The sequence below is a fragment of the Esox lucius genome, chromosome 23, assembly GCF_011004845.1.
Source record: "Esox lucius isolate fEsoLuc1 chromosome 23, fEsoLuc1.pri, whole genome shotgun sequence".
Lineage (NCBI taxonomy): Eukaryota > Metazoa > Chordata > Actinopteri > Esociformes > Esocidae > Esox > Esox lucius.
The window spans coordinates 5,799,209-5,825,485 of record NC_047591.1 but is presented as its reverse complement, the minus strand read 5'-3'; the positions used below and the strand labels follow the sequence as shown (position 1 = coordinate 5,825,485).

Sequence of the window (26,277 nt, the reverse complement as noted above, 5' to 3'; positions counted from 1 at the left end):
CAACTACAGAGGAACTGTAAAAACTGAAAAAAGTAAAAATACAGAAAAGGAGAGATTAATTCAAGAGCGACATCATAAACATGTAAAATATTTTACAATAGGACTGTCAGCATCACATTGTCAGTTTAACCGTGAATCGCATATTATGCATTACATCTGGAAATGGTCAAAAGTATTGGACAGTGATGTACGTAAAACAAATTATTACTATGTTGGACAGTAAGGGAATACATTAATTTTGTTCTAAAGTAGGCAGATGTATCATATTTAGGAGACAATGTAAATGTTTTCAATCATATTTTTATTATTATAGGCTAAAGTAACCTACTAAAACAAAGTTGCAAATGTTATCATTAAATGAATCACAAATCTTCCACTTAATTATTAAATAGCCGTACCATTGCCATTACGTATTTTTCCTCTAGAGACCAAACTGAACACATACATCAAAAAATATGTTTTAGATTAGATTCAACTTTATTGTCACTGAACAAGTACAAGTACAACGAAATGCAGTTTGCGTCTAACCAGAAGCGCAAATAGAGGGCAGAAAATGTTCAAGTATTAAGTATATGTACACTTTCTTTAAATATTTGAAGAAAACTACACTATTAATTAATATAATTCCTCTTAAGGACTACATTTAACAGGGCCTAATCTTTCATATTAAACTTGTTCTAAAATGTCATATGGCTGTTGTTCAACCAATGTATGTCAAAGCAAGACTGTGCCTACATGAAAAGCGGGAGAAACTGTAAAATGGAGTAGAGGGTTGAGCTCACGTTGAAATTCAACGTGACTCGAGTTCTTGGAACTGAGCTCTGGCAAAACGTGATGCAAGGCCAACACGAGAATGTGTGTCACATTCAAGACAGAAGGGGAAATGGCTCCCCCGTGCCAAGATATTTGACCTAGATCTTGCAGTCAGAGGGAGAACTCTGGCAGAGTGTAACAAGTAGCTGCGCGCGAATCTTTCAACTGAACTTAAAAAACGTTATTTTCATAAGAACAAGGTAAGAAATATATTGAACAATAATGGATTTTTTTCGTTGATTTCATCATTATAGCATTTGACAATAATATTTGTAATAAATTAAATGTTGCATTATTAATTCTGTCTATTCTAATCGGATGCGCACTTTCAACATCATGCGCGTTTTAGGATTACATTGATTTGAAGACGTTTGAAATCGACTGATTAGACCTATATATGGATTGTTTTCCTTGGGGATGGTCCAGTTCGTATTGTTTTGATAGTTATCTTGTGATTAATTATTCTGTGGTCGTGGGACGTCCCACTGTTTTGTAGGTCCATAACAAACGAGGGGACGTGGGAGAGCAATAATGACCCGCAGCTTTCAAAGGAATTTTAGTTTACGGTGGGCAGTCAAGCGAGAGCGACCAATTTTGGGTCGAAATTGGGAATAGCAACATTTCAGATTTGAGTGCATAATTGGACACTGATGGTAAGACAAGATAGTCATATTCGCTAATTTCACACGTTTTGTTTTCTTCTTAATAGCAGATTTACTGTAACTACGCACTTTTATTTTTCCTCTTTCAATTTCATCTAGCAACCTTTGATAAGAACACTGGAGAAAAAATGTGTAACATAATATACTAATTGTTAGCTAAAACGTAAATGTTTAAGACAAATCATAGGCAAAGTAGTGCCATGTTTTCATTAATTGGTTGTTTTTCTGTCTCATCTTATTCACCCACATACAATGTGCTTTTGCCAGATCTGCTGTGTTATCTGACTTTATCTGACTGGGTTAACGATTTTATTGTAACATTTCTTGACAAGGAACTTGAGTGCTATGCTTTGGAAGTTTGACAGTCTTTCAAAACGTTTTACATTGTATAGCATATTTCGGTATATTCCGTAGGTTGTGGACATTAGTGTGGATCTGGAGACTCCGCGAGTAGTAATTTGATATGCTTACCGCGCCCACTTTTTCCACGCAAACAACATTCACTTCGAGTTCGAGGAGAGTTGTAAATGTTGACGGAATTTCCAAAACTGTCATTCACAACCATAAAAAGCTATAGGCTATATTCTGTAAACATTTCGATGTTTCATATGGCATTACAAACGTATTTAGTAATTCGCGAATGTTTTGTAAAAACTAAACCCAGTTTTAGCCTGTAGCCTAGTAGTTGACAGGCCATTGCGCAATGGTCAATTAAGTAGACCCCGCCACCCGACACCCCTGGCCCTCGCCCTTGTTTTGCCACCAGTGTTTTTCACATTGTGAAGTAATGAAAATACTGTTTTTCTATTATTCACAAGTGCATTTTTTGTATTAGGGCCGTAAAACTTTAATGCAGACATTTTATAACTGCACCCCAGACGCGAATGTTTGCTCAATCCCACAGAGTAACGATTTGTTAGATAGGCTAAGCAAAGACACAGAGATTATTCAATGTCTGCGTGACGCACCTTTACTGCGTTCCTTCACATTCACTGACGCTGATAACGGATTACTGTTAAACTCTGGCGGGTTAAACTGTATTTCGAGGAGGCAAAAAATACCATCTACAGTAGACGTTTCATAAGATAGGTCCGAAAAGGGAACGTTAGAGAAGTTCCAAGACCACGTACAGACTCTGTAAGGCAACTCTGACCCAACTCTTGAAGAGGTATAAATATTCCGACCTGTACTTGTGACTATTATGTATATATATACTATTACATTTGTTATAATATAGATTTAGACTTTGTTTTAGCTTATAATTGTTAATATTTTGGTTATTTATGTGACCACAGACCTATTATTAAACAGATGAGTTAGAGAGAGGGAGTGTTTCGTTAGTGGGTAGAAGGGCCACTAAGCTTCACTAAATATAAAATAACTACAAAAACGTGAAAATCCTGTTACTCTAATTACATGGATGACTAGAAGAGCACATTATATTCTCATGAGGTGAAACATTCTCCATTCTCCTGGTATGCGCCATGTTTCGTCTTGACCCCTCAATTCTGGCAGCCAATGCAAATACAAGAGCAGGTGGAGGTATTTCTTTTACCCATTTCTGGTGTTCCTCTCTACTGATTCTATAGATGTTGATGATTTAGTCTCTTGCTTTATGGGTGTCTAAGTGTCTAAGTCTCTTGCCTTATGGGTAATAACGATGTAATTTAGGGAACATTAACAATGTCCCAAAAGGGACTAGCCCTGAATAATAACCTGGGCCACAGAAAAGCCTGGCCCCTCACCTCTTCACTCTACCCTCATTTCTCAGGGACATTAAGATGACATCATCACCATCAACTGAGGCGGTCATGCTAGTATCTGGGAGTGTGGAAGAGCTCACGAGAAGAGCCCGGGGCCCGGTGAGGAGGAACCTGTTTGGGCCTTTGGACCATGAGCAGCTGCAACAAGACTTCCATAGGCTCCTGTGTAAGAGCGTGGAGTCAGCCACCAAGCGATGGGACTTCGATTTCACCGCCGACCGGCCTACCCAAGGCTCTACAGTGGAGTGGGAGGAGGTGAAGTGCCAGGATGTGCCATTGTTCTACCGCAGCTGTGTGGCGAGGAAGCCAGTGTTGAGCATCGCCGAAGGGAGGGCCGAGAGGGAAAAGATAATGCCGGTGTGGCCAGCGTCCCCGGGGTCATCCAGCTCTGGAGAGGAATATCTGGAGGTGACCACCAGGGAGAGCTATAGGATTCAGAGGCCGGAGAAGAAAACAGCCAGGCAGAGGTCAGGCGCTGTCAAACGGAGACAGGCCGCTATTACAGGTCAGTTTCAAAGAACTGGGACATTTTCGGAGGCCATAATAAGAAAAGAAAGTATGCAAAAAGTGTGCAGACTTACAGACTTGTAGTCTCCAAAATGCATGACCTAAATAGAGTGGGCCCGGAGGCTAACTTTCATTAGAATGTTTATTTTTATTGCGACTATCATACCTCAGGGTTTTCAATTAAACAGTGTATTTGTTTATGTGGAAAACCAACAAGGGAAAGGTGAGTTAAGTGAACAGGTTGTTTTAATGTAAGACCCTCGCTAACTGAATGCTAGAAGTACCTCAGTGCGCTTCCAAAAGCGCTGTATGTGAACAGTGTTAGGAACTTACAACAACACTGTGTTACCTATGCTGTTTTCAATGGAATCTTGTTTTAAGCTTTTGTTTAGTATCTTCCAAATTGCACCCTAACCTTTTATAGTTTTTACCTCAGCCCCTACATGCCCTGGCCAAAAATAGTGTACTAATATGGGTTCATTTGGAACACAGAAATTAGTTCTCTGACTGTTTGCAGTCCCTGGAATGCTCTAACCCCTCTCTTCCCTCTCTGCTGGTGATTCACAGAATTCTTTGCTGTGAAGAAGATGAGAGCCATGAAGAAAAAACGATAAACAAATCCCAAAGAAGAGCACCGCATAGCGGACTAGCTCGGTTTGTCAATCACCTCATAGAAATGAATATATATATTATATTCTGTAGCAACTCTTGACTGTCGAAAAGCGCATACCTACATTAACAGGCTTAAACACTCCTGACAAAAAAAAAAAAAAAACTGTTCATTTTTCACCCAAGGAAGCTCACTAATGCCCTCTCAGAGTAAAACAGTGGATATGAATGTATATTGATGTACATACTAGATTTAATCTATATTTTTTAAGTGGTTGTTTTTTTTCTAAGCCTTTGATTATAATGTGAAATAATTCAAATGCACTGTTCAGGAAAAAAACCTCATTGGCTTTGTTGTAAGAGACTTGTTCCAACAGTGCGCGTGATGTAGTATTTCTTAACTGTCAACCACCTTGGCCCGCTCTCTGACAACCTCTCTCAGGAGTTTGGATTAGATTAGATCAGCTATTCCTGGCCTCATTCCACACATAGTCTTCAATTTCACCAGCCACACGAGTAAAAGGCCCTTGGGTCAAAACCTGACCTCAGTTCAATTTGGCAAAGTGGCCAGGATTAACCTAGAGTGCAAAGGTCAATGATGGAGTTTGGGTATTTTAGTAATAATATTTTCTTAATACAATCCTTTCAAATATTGTCCTTAGTAATTGATAATAGATACTTAAAATGTGTTATCGTGGCTGACATACACTACCATTGGCACCACAATTTTTGCAGAATTTGCATTCGTATGATAGTATATCATTCTTGGAAACTTTTTGGTAACATAATGAAAATACCTTGTATGCTTGTTTTGTTAGCTCAATCCTTTTAACAGTGTAGCATTTTCTACTCTTTCCTCTGTATAAAAGCCTCTACGTTTTGAACTCAGCTCTTTATGAAGGGAATGTAGCGTTGACATTGTTTAGAGGTTATTATGGTGTTGAAGTTCTGAAATAGTATACAAACTTAAGGCCAGCTGAACATTCTCTGTTCTGCCCCCAAAGGGTTCTTTTTAGGGTTCTTTTGAACTGACTTGCAAAAAAATGAATTTGCTGTTCAGTTGTATGAGTTTGAATGTTTAACTGCGTGTTTTGACCAAAGAGGAATAGCTCATTTGAAAAAGAAAAAAAAACAAGAAGAAAAAACTATTGGTAAGGGTGGCATAATTCAAGAGTCTAAACCACCGAAACCATATGCCTTAAGAATGCTCAAATATATCTAAGACAGTGTTTCTCAAACCTGCTCCTGGTAACCCCCTGCCTTGCATGTTTTCGATCTCTCCCTGCTCTGTCACACCTTCAAATGATCAGTTCATTATCAAGTCCTTCATGAGCTACATCAGGTATGTTAGGGCAGGGAGATCTAAAACAGGCAGGGCAGGAGGGCGTCCAGGAGCAGTTTTGAGAAACACATTACCAGTATCACCGATGTGAATGTTGGTCCAACATTGGAAACCTTATGCCATTTGCTCTCCATAGTAATATCGCAATACTGTACATGTGGCGTATCTAGCAGTCCGACAAGGATTGCCTACGTGTCATGTTTAAGCCAACCACCAAAATCAGGATTGCCTACCTCATTGAGCGATATGAAGGGAAAAAGACAATTCTAACACATTTGTTATGGAAACTGAAGGAGGAGAGAACTGTGGGATAGTCGGTTCAGTGGTCAGGCTTTAGTTACACTAGGTAAAAGAGTCAGTGTGTCAGAGAGGGAGGCCCATTCCTGCACAGAGCTGCTGGACAGAGGAAACTAAAGGCCTCTGGGAATTCTGGGTTTGTTATCTCTAGTTCTCTGTCTTTCTTTGCTTTGACTGGTATCCCAGAACTAGACAGAAGGAAGGATAGGGGTCAGGGACGTTATTAATAGACTCTCAGAAAGATGTCTAAGACTCTGAATCTAAGTAGTTCTATAGCAAGACAAGTGGCCTATTTTCTAGAGGCTTTGTCTGTAACCATAGACATCGTGTAACCCCTCTTGGCTTGCCAACAGCCTCCACGTCTGCACAGATTTTAGATTAGTCCTTTGTTTATCCCTATATTTCACTAATGTTCAACAGAATGTTTTTTTAACTACAGTTTACACACACTTAACCTCAAAAATGGAAAACATTATCCGTTATAATTTAATAATACTTTGAGTTTTTCCTTGTTTTTTGTGTGTTTGTATATGTGGATTTGAGTAATGCTTATGTGCAAGTGGAATTTTATATGCCTGTCTTAGCGTGTTCAAAACAAAACTTTAAAATTGTATTAACTTATTTTTGACAATGGATATTGTTTTTGTAGGGAAATAATTTTAAATGCCCTTTCGGTATAACTAACTGATCATGTGTAATTGTTGAACTTTCTTTGCACTACATAAACATTATTGACAACATAATTCAGTATTTCTAAGGGTTTTATAGAGACTCTCTCACTGCTGAACTGGGGGACATTACTGGCTGAAATAGTATGGGTTACACAGAAAATGACAAATATTAGGCATTGACTTGGTATTACAACAACAGATTGTAAAAATGTATGATAAATAATCTGCATTCAGCTAATGCACTGTTCAGTCCTGCATCCCTGTAGCCAATAGTAAAGTATCCCAAAGCGTCCCAAAGTGCCAAAATGATTGTATTTCTAATTCCATCACGTATTTCAAAAATAGAATTTGAATGCCTAATATGCATGAATGGTTATATCCTCATATCCAATTTATGATAAGATAATGGTTAATGTATGCAGTGATATAATTACCAAATGGGAACAGCGTATTACATTTGGTTTGGTTATAATTAGAAAATACAATTAAGAATGGTTATTTGTTAAGAATGGTTTAAGTTTTTGTAAAACATTTATTGACTGTTTTTGGTGCACTGTTGATTTTGTTAATTTGTTACAGTGAGTTATAGGTTAATATGTAAATAAATTATATAAAACAGTAATTTATATTGGTCTCAACTTATTATATGCCACTGAAGTGTGAACAGCTAGATAATGTCAGGCTTTCTTGAATTCTACAGATTAATCCCACTAATTCTACATATATACTAGATCTGAATTTTCCCTTTTAAAGGCTTAGCCAAAACAATGGAAAACCCAGAATATGGTTAAAACTGCAGAATGTCTGCTTTGAGGCGCAGTAACCCACCCCAAAACACAAATCATAAAATTTGGGAAAACCTGTATTGTTTCACCATGATTTAACTAGTCCATCTGAAATCTGACACTCATGGTGTAACTCATAATCACATTGGGTTCTTGGAAATGGAAATCAAGGATAACAGACATTTTTATAACACGATTACCTGCACTCCAGATCACCAAATCAGCCAGTAGATGGCATCAGCATACTTGTCTTGAACACATCCAATGTCTTCATGACTAAGTACACAATTGAGTCAATAAGGTCATTCATTACTTAGGAACACCCCTCACCTTGTGGCACAGGTTTTAATTGGACATCAACTTACAGAAAAATCCAAAAGCAGCAGAATGAGGTTTATACCCCGGTTCTATATTGAGTATTGGGAAACAGTTGTAACTGATATTTCTGTTCTGTGTACTAGACTACCTTGTGATCTTTTTCAGGGGAAGTAGCCTAAAGATTTAGACTATATATCTTTTTCCAGTCATAATACTAATAATAATTCCAGCTTGTGAGCATGCAAGTGAAATACAAATGTTGTTTGTTAGTTACACCAAAGACACAGCCTTATGTTAAGGCCACCTCTGTCTTCAACTTGGCAACCTTTTCACTGTAAACATAGTCAACATTATTCAGGGTTCAGCTCTTCCTGATCGTCATTGGAACTTGAGGTGCCAGGATCATATGCTGATATTGGCATTGATATGTTTCCTAACAAACTAACTAGGTAGGTACAAATCTAACTTATTTTAACTTTAGTCAGCCAGAGCCTGTCTAGATACCATCCCAGTGTGGGTTTTGTAGTCAATAGGTATATTCAACCAATTTCACATTTGTTGCTAGCTCATGAAATGCAGAGACATTTCACAACATATATTATCAGATTAGAAATGTGTCATTTTGGGTGGTTTACTTCTTTACTTCCATTGCTCAGCACCAAGATAACTTCTGCTCAGCCTGCTCAATCTGCCACAGGATATTTAAGTCTTTTAGCAAAGGCTCTTATCCAGAGCGACTTACAGTGGAGTGCATCCATTTTGGTACAGGCTGCCCATGAAATGCAAACACTTTGCTCTGACAAAGTTACCCACAGGAATGAGTACAATTGGGCTCGAAATGAGACCAAGGCAGAGGTGAGCTCCTGTAATGATTTTCCTAGTTTTTGTCAATTTTAAAAGAGGATACAAATGTTTCTGCCAAATACACTAATTTATTGTTCATGAACGCTAGGTTCAATGATGAAATGTCAAGAAAGTTGAAAGGTTACTTGCATCCCCTGTATAACTAAAGGACAATGTTCTTGCCACCTAACTTTATAAAAAGTTAATTTGTGTTTATTGAAAAATTAATAGAACACAACATTCTTGCTAAAACATTAATTTAAAGTGCACATATGAAAGAAAAACATTTACCACAGATGCAGAACATACATTCGACAATGATAAAATAAAGACATTCCACTTCATCAATGTAGGAGGTATTAGACGAGCTGAAATGCACTTGTTGCTTTGGTACAGTAATTTAACAACTGATCCCAGTCTAATTTCTTTACATTGTCCTTCAGTACCACAGTAAAAAACACCATTGTACCATGTTAACAGAATCTGTAAACTAAATTATGTTGAGAAGACATGACACACATGGATAGAAGCTTAGAGTTCTTGTGGGAATATTTCACTAAAACCACCCGCAAGCAGGATTAGACGAAATCAAAAAGGATGTTTGACACCCCAGCTTAAAAAAATGAAAATAGCTTGAAGACTTTCACAGGCGTGCAATCAAAAGAATATAATACATCCCTAAGGAAAAGAAGGCTTGGAGGATTGCAGATTTCTCTCCTAATTCTGGTCATCCTTCAAGTGGGATTTTGGATAAACCAGCGAATTTATTGAAAGTTCCTGGAACTTTGCAACCCTAACGGCTGCAGACATTTAAAACGATAAAAAGTATACATACATACATACAAAACATTGGCAACGTACCATGTCCACTGATAACCTACAGTTTGTGCTACATGCAATGACTGATTATCAACCAAGCAGGCGCATGTACGAGATTCTAGGAGTGAGTGACTTCAGTGGGTGTATGTTCTCGGTGACTCTTTTCCCAACTTAGAGCACCTGAGGAGTTCAATCATTCTACATGTGAAATCATAATACAGTAAACTGTTAAGGAATTGGAATGATTCCTAACTGCTTGGAACGTCTCGTTTCAGACCACAAACACACTGAGAGGGCCCTGCCCCCACTCAAAAAGGCGCTGAAGTAGCATCTTTAGAAAAAACTTGCTTCAGATCAAATATATACATCAATTTCACACACATTCATATATATACTGTACATTCTGAGTTGCCACATCCAGAAACCCCAGTTAGGTAGACATCCTGTAGCTCTGAAAGGAGTGAAAATCACCCATTTGGTACTACCACAACAGTGCCTTCAATGGACGATGGATTTCCCCGTATTGTGTGTACCTGCCTCTCATCCTATGATATCTACTGTAGGGATCAGGGGACATGGGCATTATGGGTTTCTGTTTCTCGACCGAACCCTTGCTTGACAGAATGAGTGTCTGTAGGAAAGGAGTATGAATACAACATGGCTGGAAGGCTTTACATGGTTCCTACTAGATAACACAGTCAAAAAGTCTAAATTGGCTATATTGTAAAAATCGTTGACTTTTGGAGGGGGCTTATTGGTCCTAATTTAATGTTAGGCCTAGGGTTAGCAGTGTTGTATTAAAATGGAGGTGCAGGAATAGGTGTGATTTAGCTTTGTGGCAGTCTTCTTGACACACTTCACAGCTGACGTCTTCGTGCCTGTCTGTCCATCCACATGGAGCGAATCTCTGTTATGATCAGCGGCGAAATGAAGAGTATGCTGCCCCCTGTCTGTAGGGCAATCAAATAACAGCACTACATATGAAGAGTATGCTGCCCCCTGTCTGTAGGGCTATCAAATAACAGCACTACATATGAAGAGTATGCTGCCCCCTGTCTGTAGGGCTATAAAATAACAGCACGACATATCTGAGACACACAATACAGTCCAGTAGCTTGTAGAACTATATTTAGTCACTACTTGAGCAACGATGGATGTTTATCTCACATTGTGGGTTAGATAGATGACCTTACCATGACTATGAAGAAGTAGAACACACACATCCAGCCTAGTTTGCTCTCGATCAGGGATACCAAATACTGGAATACAAGAAAGAAACAGTCCACATTAGGTCAGTGGAAAGCAAAGGGGTGTGTTTGTGTTCGGTTTCTGTCTGCAGCGCGTCACCTGTCCTGCAGCGGCTCCTATGCTCCCGGTCCCGTCCACTATCCCGGTGACAGTAGCCAAAGCCTCCCGACTTCCCCTGAGGGCCTCCTGTCGTCCCAGGTCTGCGGAGATGGCCGAGCTGATCATGTTGGATGGCCCTCCTATGAAGAAACCCGTTGCGGCCAGGAGAGCGGCGTTCACCACCTGGTCGGCAGGGGAGTCTGAAGAGAGACAAGCTAAGGTTCACCAGGTGTTTTGCACGACACATGCATCAACGGCTCCCCTTGGTGGTCTAGAATGGTCATAACATGAAATTACCCCTTTTCCCCCATCAAAACAAAGTGGTATTGCTAAAAGCACAAAAAACTTGAATGTTGGACCAAATAACACAGCAGCACAATATTATGGGCTTGAAAAACCTGATGATAATAGATAACGGAGGAGGACTCACGGCTGTACCCAACCAGGGAACACATAGCAAGAAGTAGACTGACGAACAGGACTGGAGCCCTTTTCCCCATGCAGTCTGAGATCAAGCCCTGGATCGTACCACCTAAGACAGACAAACAGACCAACTGTAAGAAGAACTAACTCTTGAGTAAAACATACAATTTCCTGTCCAGCATAGATAAATGACTCTGCGACATTGTTATCTCATTTAAACTGAAGTCAACAACTCCAATGTCCTCTACATATAAAAATCAATACAGCTAGTTTTAAAAGGGAACAGTGGACATTTAAAAAAACGTGTCAAAACCTGTCCATGTTTTGTCAAAAAGGACCAAGTTTCAAAATCAAATAATGCCAAGTTTATCTTCTTAAACTATCATTCTATCCAAATTAAATAATTCAATGTTTTGTCTTTTAAGAACCTCTATCCAAACCAAATAAGGTCAAATGTTGTCTTTATAAACTTCCCAACTGAAACTGTGCAATCAGGCCAGGCCTTGATATGAACATTCACAGATTTCTGGACTGTACCATACCGGACCAAGCGTTTTTTCATTTTATATGTTGTTGCACAAGTGGATTGTACAGCATAAGCTCCTAACAACATATATTGTATACTCTGTTCCTTAGCAAATATCTCAAAATGTAATCACCCTAAATACCTCAAATGCACATCAAATGCAGAGACTTCATCCAGATCTGAGATTTCGGTTTAGTATTTTAGAAACATAATTTTGTCCCCTTACAACTGCAAGATTCGGTGTGTAGATACTCAAGAACACATGCTGTGCTGTTCCCTTGAACAGCCCTCACCTATGATGCCTCCCACGTCGTACCATACAGACAACCTGTCGGCCTCTGCCTCCTTCCAGCCAAAGTTCCTACTCAGGTAGAATGGTAGCCAGAAGAAGAAGGAGTAGTTGACCAATTTCAGACATGCATAAGCCAAGGAATACTATGGGGAGAGGCAGGAGATTAAGAAGATCAAAAAAGGTGGGCAGCGGCTGTCACCATCTACTGAGGAACACACACACCCTGAGGTAAAATCTCTGTCAGATGCTGGATACAGAAATTAGATTAAGAGAAAGATACTAAACGCAACTAGCGAAGTCTCCAACGCCCTGAACAGAAACAGAAGCCAATGTAACAGAAAGCACTGGAATGACCGTCGATGGTTATAGCCGTCACATCATAGGATGTTTAGACAGATGCTAGGAAGTCCAGGTATGTCACAGTCGATACAATGTTGTGGCTAAGTTGATAGGGGGCTTTTTACGTTACATTCTGTGTGAGATTGCTGAGACGTAGTGTATGAAAGAAGCATGGAGCTGAGTGATACTTGAAGGGTTGAAAGGGCAGGGGGAACAGACAGGAGAACGTCCCACTCACAGGCAACACCCCAGGCAGACTGAAGGCCTGGCAGAACCCGATGGCTTTAGGAGTCTCCTCCGGCTCCACGCTGCCCTGCTGGATCGAGTAGTACCCTCCGTCACACGCCTCCTCTGATCCCTCCTCGTCCTCCTCTTCTTCGTCACTCATCAGAGGCCTGTGGCTGTCTGTGTCCGTCTCCACCGGACTTAAACCGGTCTCGTTCTCTAAACACAGACCTGATGGGAATGACGAATGACGTTGGCAAGGGCAGCACTTTCAGGCAGTAGGGCACAAGAGTGTGCGGTAATGGGACGATACCCCACACCTAACAGCGGTTCTGAAGCGCCATGCACGTCTGGATAAAACACTTACTGGTATATTTGGCACCCCAGAGGGTCCTATTGGCATTAGAAACTATTAGCCAATGTAGTTAGAAGAGTGTAAAACACTGTGGTCATACCTGAGGTACACAGGCTGATAGACCACAGCTTTCAACCTATTAATATCCAGGGTCCGAACTACCTAAATAATAATGTGCGTTATACAGTTGTGCTCAAAAGATTGCATACCCACCTGCTCACCATTCAAACCTGAGACCTTGTAACACTAACGAGTCACATGACACCGGGGAGGGAAAATGGCTAATTGGGCCCAATTTGGACATTTTCACTTAGGGGTGTACTCACTTTTGTTGCCAGCGGTTTAGACATTAAAGGCTGTGTTGTGTTATTTTGAGGGGACAGCAAATGTATACTGTTAAAAAGCTGTACACTCACCACTTCACATCGTAGCAAAGTGTCATTTCTTCAGTGTTGTCACATGAAGATATATAATCAAATATTGACAAAAATGTGAGGGGTGTACTCATTTATGTGAGATACTGTATGTACCATTTGTAAAGAAAACATGAGTGAGCAGGCAAAACACATTTCTTATGGGATTCACATTCAACTATAGGTCATAATAGAATGGCAAAATCATAAAACAAAACATGGCAACAAAGAAAAATATTTACTGACCCCTGTTCAAAAGCCTGCATACCCTTAGTTCTTAATACTGTGTATTGCCTCCTTTAGCATCAATGACAGTGTGCAGTCTTTTGTAATAGTTGTCTATGAGGCTCTGGAGTCTTGCAGGTGTTATAGCTGTCCATTCGTCTTGGCAAAATGCCTCCAGGTCATGCAACGTCTTTGGTCGTCTTACATGAACCGCATGTTTGAGATCTCCCCAGAATGGCTCGATGATATTAAGGTCAGGAGACTGTGATGGCCACTCCAGAACCTCCGGAGGCCATTTGGGTGATTTCTGTTACCATTATGATTTTAAAATGGGCCCAAAAACTTCGTAATAATAAATGACTTCATATGATCACTCTCCTTAAATAAAATACTTTTTTTGCATGATCAGCCATATTTTCAAAATCAATGCCAAAATGTCACAATTTCTCCAAGGATATGCTGGCTATATGATCCAGAGCACATCTGTATCATATACAGTACAAAAAGCATTGTCATAAGACAACAATGAATTGATCCCACTAGTAGATTTCTTCAAAAGTAGGAAGTAAAAATAAGTACGGTATGACACAAAACGTAGCTCACAGTGATCTTTCTTTAACATATCTTTGATATGGAGAATAAAACAGAAACTAAATATGTATGGAGCTAATACTCACCCACTTCTTTTGGGGAGGTGAGCAGACCAAAGAACACCACCACCCCACCAGCAAACTGCACCACAGAAGTGACCAGGAAGGCATACTGCAGAAACAACAACACCCACACCAGGGAGACTTTTATTGTGAATCTTGTTCTCATGACCAATAACCGAAAAGTTGCTGCAACTAATGCCTGAACAGACAGGATAAAAATTGTTGTCTTTGAGCAAGACAGTTATCCCTAATTAACTGAACTTACTCTGGATATGAGTGTCTTTTAAATTACTAACATGTAACGTAGTGTTAATGTTCTGTGCAGTGTTGTTTGATGTTTTACCTCAAATTAACTAACGAACCAGCTATGGAGCAAAAACAATGCTGTACCATGTGCAATTTTTAATTGTTTTTGTAATTCAGCAGACAATATTACCAAGAGCAACACATGGTAAAGCATTTTGGTTAAAAGATTGTGGATTTAAACAAGCACCATTTCGGAATGTACACAAATAAAATACGATACATTGTATGATCTTGGATGAATGTAACCAAAATATTTTTCCCAAATACAAATCTCTTTCTGGGCTTAGTTATGGGTGACTTTGAGAATACACCATACACTGAAGCGCCAGAAAAACTGGTACACCAGTCTAGTACTTGGTAGGCCTCCCACAGGAGCGCCTATATCCCGGAGGGAATGTTGCACAGTCCTCACGTTTGTTGAGGGCCCAGCATTGAATGCAGATGTTATTTGAGGCAGTGTGGCATGCCTATTGCGTGAAACAATTCATTGCAGCCGGCGCTGGTCACGTCCTCCCACAGTCTTCATACTGCCACACTGCTGTCATAAGTTAGATGTTTTGCAGGAATTTGTGTTTTCATGGTACACTCTTGAAATGGTAGTACGTTAAAATCCAAACTTCTCTACCTCCGAATTGCTGTGACCCATCTCACAAGCTCAAACTATTAAACCGCGTTGAAAGTCGCTTATATTGTGATAACTTGCCATTCTCACAGCGGAAAAAGCTCCAGATGTCTATCGCTTTATATATGCACTGGCAGATGCAACCAATGACGTGCATGGGTGTCGTTGCTATGTATTTTGTATGGGCTCGTCTCTACCAGTTTTTCTGGCACTTCAGTGTACCTAAAGGGCTGCAACAACTAATCAATAAAAATCAATAATGTACCCATTTCAATGATCGATTAGTTGGGTATAAGTGAGACAGTGCTGAAAATATTAAAAATACTAAAAGATGAGGAGAAGGCACTGCCCAGCATCTTAAACTATTCTAAAAATGGTTTACTAATTGAGCTCTGTATTAGTTTGGCATCATGCCATTGGTTTCTTCTCAAATGCTTGTGGAGCTGTACATCAACAAAACGGTTGCCGTAGCTCCCTAAAACCAGTGGGCTACTTATGCATGCGGAGGTTTTCTTTTGTCAGACAGTGCGTGCTACTTGTGTTGGAGGTAAAAATGCAAATTTGAAGCAAAATACCTCCCCAGTCAAACTTTGTAGTTATGTTGTCTGTTTACTTCAGAACACACTTCAGCCATTTTAAAGCTGCCTGTTAGAAGATATTTTACAGTGTCTTACCTTCCTTATTTCTGTAATACTGGGTGAATTCCAACACGTTAAGCATAATAGTGTTATTTTAGCATACTATTTTACATTGTTTTCTTTAATGTTTAGAATAGCACCTCTGAAAATCGTTTTAAACACTGTTCTATGCATTTCCTTAAACCCTTTATATTTGTTTTATTACTATGTTTTATTACTATGCTGTTTAAAAGAAAACATTGTGCAAGATGAGAAAAACACTATGTATAAAACACATTTTATACATAAATAATACACTTGCATTTAATCTTGGAACATAGATTTGAGCTCATTAATAAAATATTATTTAATATAATAATATAATAAATATGGATTCTCAAAAAAGGAATCATCTATACTACTATGTATGTTTGTTTTTTTGACCATTTAGAAAGTTAAATCCCAGAGCAGATCTATAATTTGTATGTCTGTGAGCTGCCACTCACCTCGTATCCATACTTGAGAACACTAGAGGCCAGGAAAGCTCCCAGAATGTTTCCGACCGAGGCACAGGCGCTCCATAAACCAAACACGAAACCTCGACTGGAAGGGAAAACATGCGGCTGTTACAACACCCAAAAGAACTTGAACTTCTAGGACACAGAATAAAACCCTAAAGGCAAAAAGTGGTCCCTTGAGGCGGCGGTGTGCACTGCACTCACCCGGACTTGCCAAACCAGTTGCCCATGACTGCCACGACACAAGGCCAGACAGCTGACTGCATTAAGCCGTTCAGCACCCAGAGGCTACAGTACAGGTAGATGTTATAGAACTGCAGCCACTCGGTCAGCGTACCAAACACAAACTCCTGGCAGTGGGAAGGGGGGCGACAAGAGGGCAAAATCAGATTACACCATTGGCAGCCCACTGTTCAGCTGAACTTCTATAACGACAGTGTTTATGAAATATCAACAAAACCATATGAAAATGTACGCACTTGGCTAACAAATCAAAGAACAGCACATGTTCCACTCACCACTATGGCTGAACCACACAGTCCAAAGGTGAGGACATATCGGAGGTTCATGCGGTCTCCAATCACTCCACTAACATAAAGGCCCTGCATGAACATTGAATAACAAGCATTAAGAATAAATATGCATACTTCCCCATCCTCCTATAAAGGGAAAACCACTTTGAAAAAGGGACCAAAATGGAGTATGATGAAAAATATTTTGTGCCCTGTGACGTCGCCCGGCATGGCGCAGCCGGGGCCCCACCCTGGAGCCAGGCCCGGGGTTGGGGCTCGTCCGTGAGCGCCTGGTGGCCGGGCCTTTCCCCATGGGACCCGGCCGGGCCCAGCCCGAACGATCAACATGGGGCCGCCCTCCCGTGGGCTCACCACCCACAGGAGGGACCATAAGGGGCCGGTGCAGAGAGGATCGGGCGGCAGTCGAAGGCGGGGGCCTAGACAACCCGATCCCTGGACACGGAAACTAGCTCTAGGGACGTGGAACGTCACCTCGCTGGCGGGGAAGGAGCCTGAGATCGTGCGTGAGGTTGAGAGGTTCCGACTAGAGGTAGTCGGGATCACCTCTACGCACGGCTTGGGCTCCGGAACCACACTCCTTGAGAGAGGATGGACTCTTCACCACTCTGGAGTTGCCCATGGTGAGAGGCGGCGGGCTGGTGTGGGTTTGCTTATAGCTCCCCAGCTCTGCCGCCATGTGTTGGAGTTTACCCCGGTGAACGAGAGGGTCGTTTCCCTGCGCCTACGGGTCGGGGATAGGTCTCTCACTGTTGTTTGTGCCTACGGGCCGAACGGCAGTGCAGAGTACCCAACCTTCTTGGAGTCTCTGGGAGGGGTGCTGGAAAGTGCTCCGACTGGGGACTCTATCGTTCTACTGGGGGACTTCAACGCCCACGTGGGCAACGACAGTGACACCTGGAGGGGCGTGATTGGGAGGAACGGCCCCCCTGATCTGAACCCGAGCGGTGTTCAGTTATTGGACTTCTGTGCTAGTCACAGTTTGTCCATAACGAACACCATGTTCAAGCATAAGGGTGTCCCATCAGTGCACGTGGCACCAGGACACCCTAGGCCGCAGGTCGATGATCGACTTTGTTGTCGTTTCATCTGACCTGCGGCCACATGTCTTGGACACTCGGGTGAAGAGAGGGGCGGAGCTGTCAACTGATCACCACCTGGTTGTGAGTTGGATCCGATGGCGGGGGAGGAAGCTGGACAGACTCGGCAGGCCCAAGCGTACTGCAAGGGTCTGCTGGGAACGTCTGGCAGAGTCTCCTGTCAGAGAGATCTTTAACTCCCACCTCCGGAAGAGCTTCAACTGGATCCCGAGGGAGGCTGGAGATAGAGTCCGAGTGGACCATGTTCTCCACCGCCATTGTCGAAGCGGCCGCTCGGAGCTGTGGCCGTAAGGTCTCCGGTGCCTGTCGAGGCGGCAATCCCCGAACCCGGTGGTGGACACCGGAAGTAAGGGATGCCGTCAAGCTGAAGAAGGAGTCCTATCAGGCCTGGTTGGCTTGTGGGACTCCTGAGGCAGCTGACGGGTACCGACAGGCCAAGCGGGCTGCAGCCCGGGTGGTTGTGGAGACAAAAACTCGGGCCTGGGAGGAGTTCGGTGAGGCCATGGAAAAGGACTATCGGCTGGCCTCGAAGAGATTCTGGCAAACCATCCGGCGCCTCAGGAGAGGGAAACAGTGCCCTACCAACGCTGTTTACAGTAGAGGTGGGCAGCTGTTGACCTCAACTGGGGATGTCGTAGGATCTCCTCAATCCCGCCGTCACGTCTTCCATTGAGGAAGCAGAGGAGGAGGGCTCAGAGGTGGACTCGTCCATCACCCGGGCTGAAGTCACAGAGGTGGTTAAGAAACTCCTCGGTGGCAAGGCACCGGGGGTGGATGAGATCCGCCCTGAGTACCTCAAGTCTCTGGATGTTGTGGGGCTGTCTTGGCTGACACGCCTGTGCAGCATCGCGTGGCAGTTGGGGACAGTGCCTCTGGGATGGCAGACCGGGGTGGTGGTCCCTCTTTTTAAAAAGGGGGACCGGAGGGTGTGTTCCAACTATAGGGGGATCACACTTCTCAGCCTCCCCGGGAAAGTCTATGCCAGGGTTCTGGAGAGGAGAATACGGCCGATAGTAGAACCTCAGATTCAGGAGGAACAGTGTGGTTTTCATCCAGGCCGTGGAACACTGAACCAGCTCTATACCCTCTACAGGGTGATGGAGGGTTCATGGGAGTTTGCCCAACCAATCCACATGTGTTTTGTGGATTTGGAGAAGGCATTCGACTGTGTCCCTCGCGGCATCCTGTGGAGGGTGCTTCGGGAATATGGGGTTCTGGGTCCCTTGCTAAGGGCTGTCAGGTCCCTGTACGACCGAAGCAGGAGCTTGGTCCGCATTGCCGGCAGTAAGTCAGACTTGTTCCCTGTGCATGTTGGACTCCGGCAGGGCTGCCCTTTGTCACCGGTTCTGTTCGTAATTTTTATGGACAGAATTTCTAGGCGCAGCCAGGGGCCGGAGGGTGTCAGGTTTGGGGACCACACGATTTCGTCTCTGCTCTTTGCGGATGATGTTGTCGTGTTGGCCCCTTCAAGCCAGGACCTTCAGCATGCACTTGGACGGTTTGCAGCCGAGTGTGAAGCGGTGGGGATGAAAATCAGTACCTCCAAATCCGAGGCCATGGTCCTCAGTCGGAAAAGGGTGGCTTGCCCACTTCAGGTTGGTGGAGAGTGCCTGCCTCAAGTGGAGGAGTTTAAGTATCTAGGGGTCCTGTTCACGAGTGAGGGAAGGAAGGAACGGGAGATTGACAGACGGATCGGTGCAGCTTCTGCAGTAATGCGGTTGATGTATCGGTCTGTCGTGGTGAAGAAAGAGCTGAGCCGCAAGGCGAAGCTCTCGATTTACCGGTCAATCTACGTTCCTACTCTCACCTATGGTCATGAGCTTTGGGTCATGACCGAAAGGACAAGATCCCGGATACAGGCGGCCGAAATGAGCTTTCTCCGCAGGGTGGCTGGGCGATCCCTTAGAGATAGGGTGAGAAGCTCGGTCACCCGGGAGGAGCTCAGAGTAGAGCCGCTGCTCCTCCACATCGAGAGGGGTCAGCTGAGGTGGCTTGGGCATCTGTTTCGGATGCCTCCGGAACGCCTTCCTGGGAAGGTGTTCCGGTCCCGTCCCACCGGGAGGAGACCCCGGGGAAGACCTAGGACACGCTGGAGGGACTATGTCTCCCGGCTGGCCTGGGAACGCCTCGGTGTCCCCCCGGAAGAGCTGGAGGAAGTGTCTGGGGAGAGGGAAGTCTGGGCATCCCTGCTTAGACTGCTGCCCCCGCGACCCGGCCCCGGATAAGCGGAAGAAGATGCCATGCCATGCCATGCCAAAATGGAGTAGTTCACGATTTTACAACTAGATGTTAGTTGGCCCTGAGAGCAGCCTGTGGACCAAGATGAATTATAATGGGTCAGTTCTGCCGTTAAAAACATCAGCCAACTTCATGTTGTTTATTTCAGTAGATTTGGTCATGCTTCTTGGAATTGCCCAAAAATGTCCTCCATTAGTTAAACCTTCCTGCAGATCAGGGTGTGGTGGGAGAAAGAGGTCAACCGGATACGACTGATCGGGTGACTTTGAGTCACTGCTGCTAGACACTGTCGCTCTCAGCTGTGACCTAGACTGGCCCTGTGCCCCTCCTCCATGCACCCAGCTGGCCCCTCACTGGCCCTGACACTCACCACAGCGTAGGAAAAGAGGAAGATGGTATCCAGTGCTCCCAGGAACAGGGTGGCTTCATCCGAGTCGGCAAACAGCTTATTATCCTCCCATGTCTGGGGAAAGATTCCAAATAGACAATCAAATACACATACGGTACTCATTAGTTATTTAGCTTTTATTAAAGGTCCATTGCAGCCATGTTGCAACAGCTAAGATGCTTGTTTGGAGCAACGTATTCACACCGACAAATCCAGTGGAGATATGATGCAGGATTGGACTAACTGTCTGTCTAATTTCACCAGAATGTATTGGATTTCCAGATTGTAGGTTGTATAAAGTGACCAGGCGTTAGTGAAGAGGCTCTGTATGGCTGTATGTCAATGCTACAATATTGTGGGAAACAGGTGTTGCTGGTGAAGAGTATTGTAGTCACCGGTTTTACGCATCCATCCCTTCATGAATTAACATTTACCCAACTGGGGTTTGCTATACTTATCATGCCAGACTATTTTTAGGCCTGAGGTCCAGGACATTTCATCATCGGCCATCTGCCCTACAGAGACTAAAAGAACTTTGCTACCCACATCACAACACCTAGCTGGTAACTGCCATTTAAACAACATTAATATAGTGTACAATTTACAAAATGTTGCTTAGTCTAGTTTTAACCACACATTACTTTTTTGTGTGGGAAACAGAAACTTAAGATTTTCGGTACGTACCGAACCGTGACTTTTGCATACCGTTACACCCCTAATTTCAGTACATTCTGCCCTTATTTGTTGTCTACAACTAGCAGCACCTTAACACCAAGTAAAATTCTGGTTACAAGTAAATGTAGTCAGCGAATAAAGGCAACACACACGTACCTTTCTGGGTGAGAAAGCAGGAAGGCTGGCATTCTGAACAGAGGGAGTCCACTGAGCTGAGATGCTAACCTTGACATTACTGAAGGTTTTTCTTGAGGCGTGCAAGAGGACATAGCTGGGCAGAGAGGCAGATGAGAATCTGTTAAGCACCGTCTGTGAAGAACTGCTGAATTCCTGCCACTACAAAGAATCATAAACATCTAATGCTGCATTTAGCAACTATTCTCTATCTTCTGTACCAGCAATTACTCAGGACTATGTGTCAACTCTTGAAGGCTTAGTCGGAAATTACAGGCAATATGTTTTAGGGGCACAACTGTCTTGGGTAAAAGGTCAGGCTACCAAGAAGAACGGTCAGGAGAAAACAGGTGAAACACAAGCACAGATTCCCTTACTGTTTTACAACTAGACTTTCTCCTTCTCTGATAGCAATGTCTAGTCAATGTGAGGAACCAATGAAGTCACATGTTTCCTGCCAGCCCAGGTATTACCACTTGTTCAAAGAAATGCAGTCACCATACAAGCCAGCTTTGTACTAGCAATCAGAAGTTACCATTTCAATTTTAACAGTGTACGAGCAGGCTTTGAGCACCTTTGTCTCTGGAATGTCTTAGCATTCAATAAGCCTGTAGAACCATTCTGATCTTGCAAGTACACTTTCTCCTTCGCTACACGGAGAGGGAAACATTATGTGAGCTTGGGAGATCAAAATGGTTCTTCAAGGCTAGTCTTCATGTCTGAAAACAAGTCTTTCTGATCACGTCTTCAATGGTGAGGCATGTGTGGAAGGTATTGTTATAATCAAAAATGGTTCCTGTCAAATTGACTGAATTTAAATGTACCAGTTACCTAAAGAAGGTGAGGAGGAAGGCAACCAGGTGATGGTGGGTGTACTGCGCCAGGAAGCCACAGCACGGTGACGTCATCACAGGTGCAACCCAGAGGAAGAGGAGCTGGGAGTCTTTGGGGGAGAAGCAGCAGGAGGCAGGAGAGGGAGGGTTTCAGACGGAACCCTGTATTCATCCACCTCTAAAGACTAGTTCAAAGGACAGTAAAAACACCGCTGAAAACTAAACCCAGCTGAAACTAAAAAGGGAGAAGTTGGGTTTAAAGTCATACAAAACCAAATGTTTGAACAACAAACATAATCATTGTACAGTAAGTAAATTGATGTAAAGGTGTATATCAGTCACAAACCGGTAGGTATTAGTTTTTCTCATATAAAAACACAATTATAAACGATGATGCAATAAAATGTTGTTATTATTACTGATGTCAGTCTTACTTTCAACACAACTTGGAACTTCTCCAGTGTAAATACATGACCCTCTGAAGGCCATGCTGCCAAAACGAAGAAATTAAAATATATTTTCTTAACTGACTAGGCCAACTTTTCCTCATAAGTGTCCTCATTCTAGATAAGTAAAATATAGGTTTGGTATAAAATATAACCAGTGAGCTGATAGCTCCCAGCCAGAAGTGCAGCAGGGAAGTCAAGGAACTCACTCTGGTGTTTGTAGGTAATCATAACCTATATACTAGCTAGCTACTTGAAAGCAAGCTAGCTCGATACTTCTCTTCCTATGAAATATACAATGTTTAACATTACAGTAAGCTACTAGCTATATGAAAATCAAGATATGACAGCAACATTGGAATTAAATGGATAAGGAATTACCTTTTCAATTAACATAGACAACGACGCTAGCTTGCGATCATCTGTTTACAGACCAGCCACCGATGAACTCACTGGTTGTACTGAAAATCTGTATTTCCTTTCTTCTTCTGGTGTGGTTTCATATTTCATGCCACCAACTATAAAAAAACGATAAAACCCATAAAATATAAGACCGCCATCAAGAGGACTGGAGTGTACCGGAAGTGGCGTAAAACAACTTCACGTGCCCTGAGTTTCAACCAATTGCAGTCATTTTAGTCAGTAGGTGACGGAATGAACCAATAGGATTGCGAGTCGTGGTGCTACAACTGAGGAATGTAACCCGCTACGGTTTGTCGAAGTGGTTTGTTACTTAGAGATCCTTGATCAGCTGTTCCAGTATCGTGATAGAAAAGCCTAGAGGCGGTTGTTAGTGCTTTTCAAGGTAAGTGCTATCTTTTTCTGTCAGTCTATTTATGCTTAAATTAGAGTTAACATAAGTATTTTTCAATACGTTTTCATTGGCGCTATCTATGTGTTTGTTTTCCTAACACTCACTTAATGCAGTTATTCAACCTTCTTTCCCCACCCACTTTCACTGGATTGCTTAAAAATGCCGTTGCTATTGTTTTAAAATCGACGTCAATAGCCGGAGGTTTATTTGACCTATTCACTAGAATGCGTTTGTAGATCATGTCACTTAAGGTTGATCAAATCAAATTAAAGCCCTACTAATTTCTGGAATGCCACATAACATGTCAACTTGACTTCATAATTTGCTTGTCTGTAACAAACTTTCAATTAATTATAAACTTCTCTTCACTTTCCTGTGCAGGGAGACGGGCGCCAACTGGCATTATGGCCACAGCAAATTCAGCATTAATGTTAGCAGTATGTATTCTTGTGATAACAGAGTTCATACTAGCACAGAGGGACTACTATGACATTCTAGGTGTACCAAAAGATGCCTCTGAACGCCAGATCAAGAAGGCTTTCCATAAGCTAGCCATGAAGTACCATCCTGACCGGAATAAGAGTCCTGACGCCGAGGCAACGTTCAGGGAGATAGCAGAGGGTGAGTCCTGTCAACTTTGTTAGGTAATTGGGCAGTGTTACTTACTTGGCTGTTACCTCATAGTATGTTGTGATAAAATGTTGAGTCCTCATCGTCACTAAGGTTGCAATGAATTGCAACGGATGCTTTTCTTGCCATTTTTTGTATTGTCAGGTGCTGTATTACTTCATGACGTTACAGCAGTTTGTTTATTGTCTCTGTAAGTGACTTGTGTGTTCTTTTGCCAGCGTATGAGACGTTGTCAGACGGTAAAAGAAGACATGAGTATGACCAGTTTGGACATGGACCCTCGGCAGGTGAGCCGGGAACAGGGGGAGGAAGGAGTGGACAGCACTTCCACCAGAACTTTAACTTCGATGACCTGTTCAGAGAGTTTGACCTGTATGGTCACAATCAGCACTCCCATCACAAGAGGGCCTTTGACAGTCATTTCCAGGCCCATCAGGAGGCCCAGAACAGGCACAAGAGACACTTTCAAGGCTCCTTTGGTGGAGGACTCTTTGACAACATTTTTGAGGACATGGAAAATATGTTCTCGTTCAACGGACACACGGGCAGGGCAGACAGGCGGTTCCAGGGCTCAGCGAAACACTGCAGGACAGTGACTCAGCGCAGAGGGAACATGGTCACCACATACACAGACTGTTCCTAAGTTATCGACAACCAGAAACACATCCCACACCCCACTACTCACTGGGTACGGGTTTAGCTATTGTTGCGATTTCAGAATTATTGTTAATTTATCACTTTATTGATCATTATTTTGTCTGGTCTTGGAAAGAAGAAATGGTGCTTCTAATGCGTTGATGCCTATAGCCCATAAAACAAACTTCTCAAGCAATTCCTTTCACTCACGGTGATTGTTGGATATAATTAGGATGGGGTCCTCTTTGCTTATGGTTATTGTTGCTTGTTGCCTCCATCCTGATTTTCAGTTTACATGATGGTACAACAACCACTGACTCCAGTTTCTCAGGTTCTGTAAGCTTCCATCTTTGTATTGAGTTGTAAAAAAAATATGAATAATGTTCATGCTTTTATTTCCATTCTAAAGCATGAAACGGTTATGTAAAAACCAAAGTAATTCTTTCTTTCAGAACAGGCTCTTCCGATATCATGATAAAAGTCAGTGTTATATAGCACACCATTTGCTTGAGTATTTTTTTTTTTTTAAGCTTTTACATTTGACTGAGTAAGTCATTTCAAGGCAGATGTTAAACCTTTTCCAGTTGGGAATAGAGCACTTACGTTGAGTCTAATACCTGTCATTTCCCTGTCAAAGATTAAGCCTAGTCCTGGACTAAAAACCAAACTCAATGGAAGATCTCCATTGGAATTTAATTTTATTCCTGGATTAGACTTAATTTGTGTATGGGAAACCGCCCCATAATGAAGTAGACGATAACCTAGCTATTAACGTGTATATAACATGACTATACACAATTATCAACTGTTACCTCTTGTTTTTTTCCTGCAGAGTTTGCCTCTTCTATCTTTTTACCATGTGCAATACAGTTGGCACCTTAGTTTGCTGTTATCACGTTGCCTTATTTTTTGGCTGCCTGATTGTCATTTTGTCTGTAACCAATGTTTGCTGTCTGCACTTTGTTAATCCTAAGAATGATCTATTTTGAAAAGTTGAAAGGGTGAGGTTTTTGAGTGGTTCAGAAATAAATAAAACTCAGTAAAAACCTGTTTGTTCCCAAGTTTCTCCCACACATGCCACTATGAAAATCATATGGAAATAGTAACATGTAATCCATGAGGTTTATTATTTATTCTTGGTCAAAATATAGTATCTTGTACTAGGTCAACAAACATCTACCAGTATTCCTCAGCCACAATATATCTCAGGCCACTTACCCAGATTCTCCAGCTGTGTTACAACCATGGCCTAAGACAAATCAATGTACATATCAATGTTCAGGACAATATCCTTGTCCTGGATGCATTTGTTCTGTTGTAAGTACATCTAAATCCTTGTTCATGTCAATATCAAAATTATTGTCTCTTTGGGTTAATGTTGAATGCAAAACATGAGCTGACAACATGTTTATAAATTGTATTAAACAACATTATGCATACAGGACTGATATGATAGGACACTAGGCTGCATGCCAATAGTTTGCTGCTACACAGGGAATGATCATCTGCTACATATCTTTCCA

General features: G+C 42.3%; 3 protein-coding genes across 9 annotated transcripts; 2 read left to right on the top strand and 1 right to left on the bottom strand.

Moving 5' to 3' along the window:
- The first annotated feature begins 819 nt into the window (after positions 1-819).
- LOC105029077 (cyclin-dependent kinase inhibitor 1-like) lies at positions 820-6,588 on the top strand. 2 transcript variants are annotated; one of them, XM_010902226.4, is made up of 4 exons: positions 820-1,013; positions 1,310-1,466; positions 3,247-3,743; positions 4,313-6,588. In XM_010902226.4, exons 3-4 carry the CDS (start codon positions 3,257-3,259, stop codon positions 4,357-4,359), a joined length of 534 nt encoding a protein of 177 aa, XP_010900528.1. In that variant the 5' UTR covers positions 820-1,013; positions 1,310-1,466; positions 3,247-3,256; the 3' UTR covers positions 4,360-6,588. The 2 variants fall into 2 exon arrangements, with proteins under 2 accessions (XP_010900528.1, XP_010900527.1); XM_010902225.4 differs by lacking the exon at positions 1,310-1,466 and having other exon boundaries at positions 822-1,013.
- Positions 6,589-8,801: 2,213 nt separating this feature from the next.
- On the bottom strand, positions 8,802-23,233 carry slc37a3 (solute carrier family 37 member 3). 6 transcript variants are annotated; one of them, XM_010902218.3, is made up of 14 exons: positions 23,056-23,229; positions 22,227-22,463; positions 21,378-21,492; positions 20,529-20,621; positions 16,809-16,892; positions 16,495-16,640; positions 16,279-16,375; positions 14,252-14,336; positions 12,595-12,812; positions 12,019-12,160; positions 11,207-11,308; positions 10,777-10,976; positions 10,623-10,688; positions 8,802-10,379 (listed from the first exon to the last, which is right to left on the bottom strand). In XM_010902218.3, exons 2-14 carry the CDS (start codon positions 22,301-22,303, stop codon positions 10,287-10,289), a joined length of 1,518 nt encoding a protein of 505 aa, XP_010900520.1. In that variant the 5' UTR covers positions 22,304-22,463; positions 23,056-23,229; the 3' UTR covers positions 8,802-10,286. The 6 variants fall into 6 exon arrangements, with proteins under 6 accessions (XP_010900520.1, XP_010900522.1, XP_010900524.1 ...); XM_010902220.3 differs by having other exon boundaries at positions 22,227-22,413; XM_010902222.3 differs by having other exon boundaries at positions 22,227-22,338.
- Positions 23,234-23,357: 124 nt separating this feature from the next.
- LOC105029075 (dnaJ homolog subfamily B member 9) lies at positions 23,358-25,800 on the top strand. The gene is made up of 3 exons (XM_010902217.3): positions 23,358-23,479; positions 23,870-24,109; positions 24,337-25,800. The coding sequence occupies exons 2-3, from the start codon at positions 23,893-23,895 to the stop codon at positions 24,759-24,761; spliced, it is 642 nt and encodes a 213-aa protein (XP_010900519.1). The 5' UTR covers positions 23,358-23,479; positions 23,870-23,892; the 3' UTR covers positions 24,762-25,800.
- The last annotated feature ends 477 nt before the right edge of the window (positions 25,801-26,277 follow it).

Excerpts from the sequence above, each read along its gene's own strand:
- LOC105029077 (XM_010902226.4), top strand. The coding sequence starts at position 3,257 with ATGACATCATCACCATCAACTGAGGCGGTCATGCTAGTATCTGGGAGT. Across the intron at positions 3,744-4,312 it reads GAGACAGGCCGCTATTACAG|AATTCTTTGCTGTGAAGAAG; the intron begins GTCAGTTTCAAA and ends GGTGATTCACAG.
- slc37a3 (XM_010902218.3), bottom strand. The coding sequence starts at position 22,303 with ATGACGTCACCGTGCTGTGGCTTCCTGGCGCAGTACACCCACCATCAC. Across the intron at positions 11,309-12,018 it reads CGACGTGGGAGGCATCATAG|GTGGTACGATCCAGGGCTTG; the intron begins GTGAGGGCTGTT and ends TGTCTGTCTTAG. Across the intron at positions 10,977-11,206 it reads TTCCCTGGTTGGGTACAGCC|ACTCCCCTGCCGACCAGGTG; the intron begins GTGAGTCCTCCT and ends GTCTCTCTTCAG.
- LOC105029075 (XM_010902217.3), top strand. The coding sequence starts at position 23,893 with ATGGCCACAGCAAATTCAGCATTAATGTTAGCAGTATGTATTCTTGTG. Across the intron at positions 24,110-24,336 it reads GTTCAGGGAGATAGCAGAGG|CGTATGAGACGTTGTCAGAC; the intron begins GTGAGTCCTGTC and ends TTCTTTTGCCAG.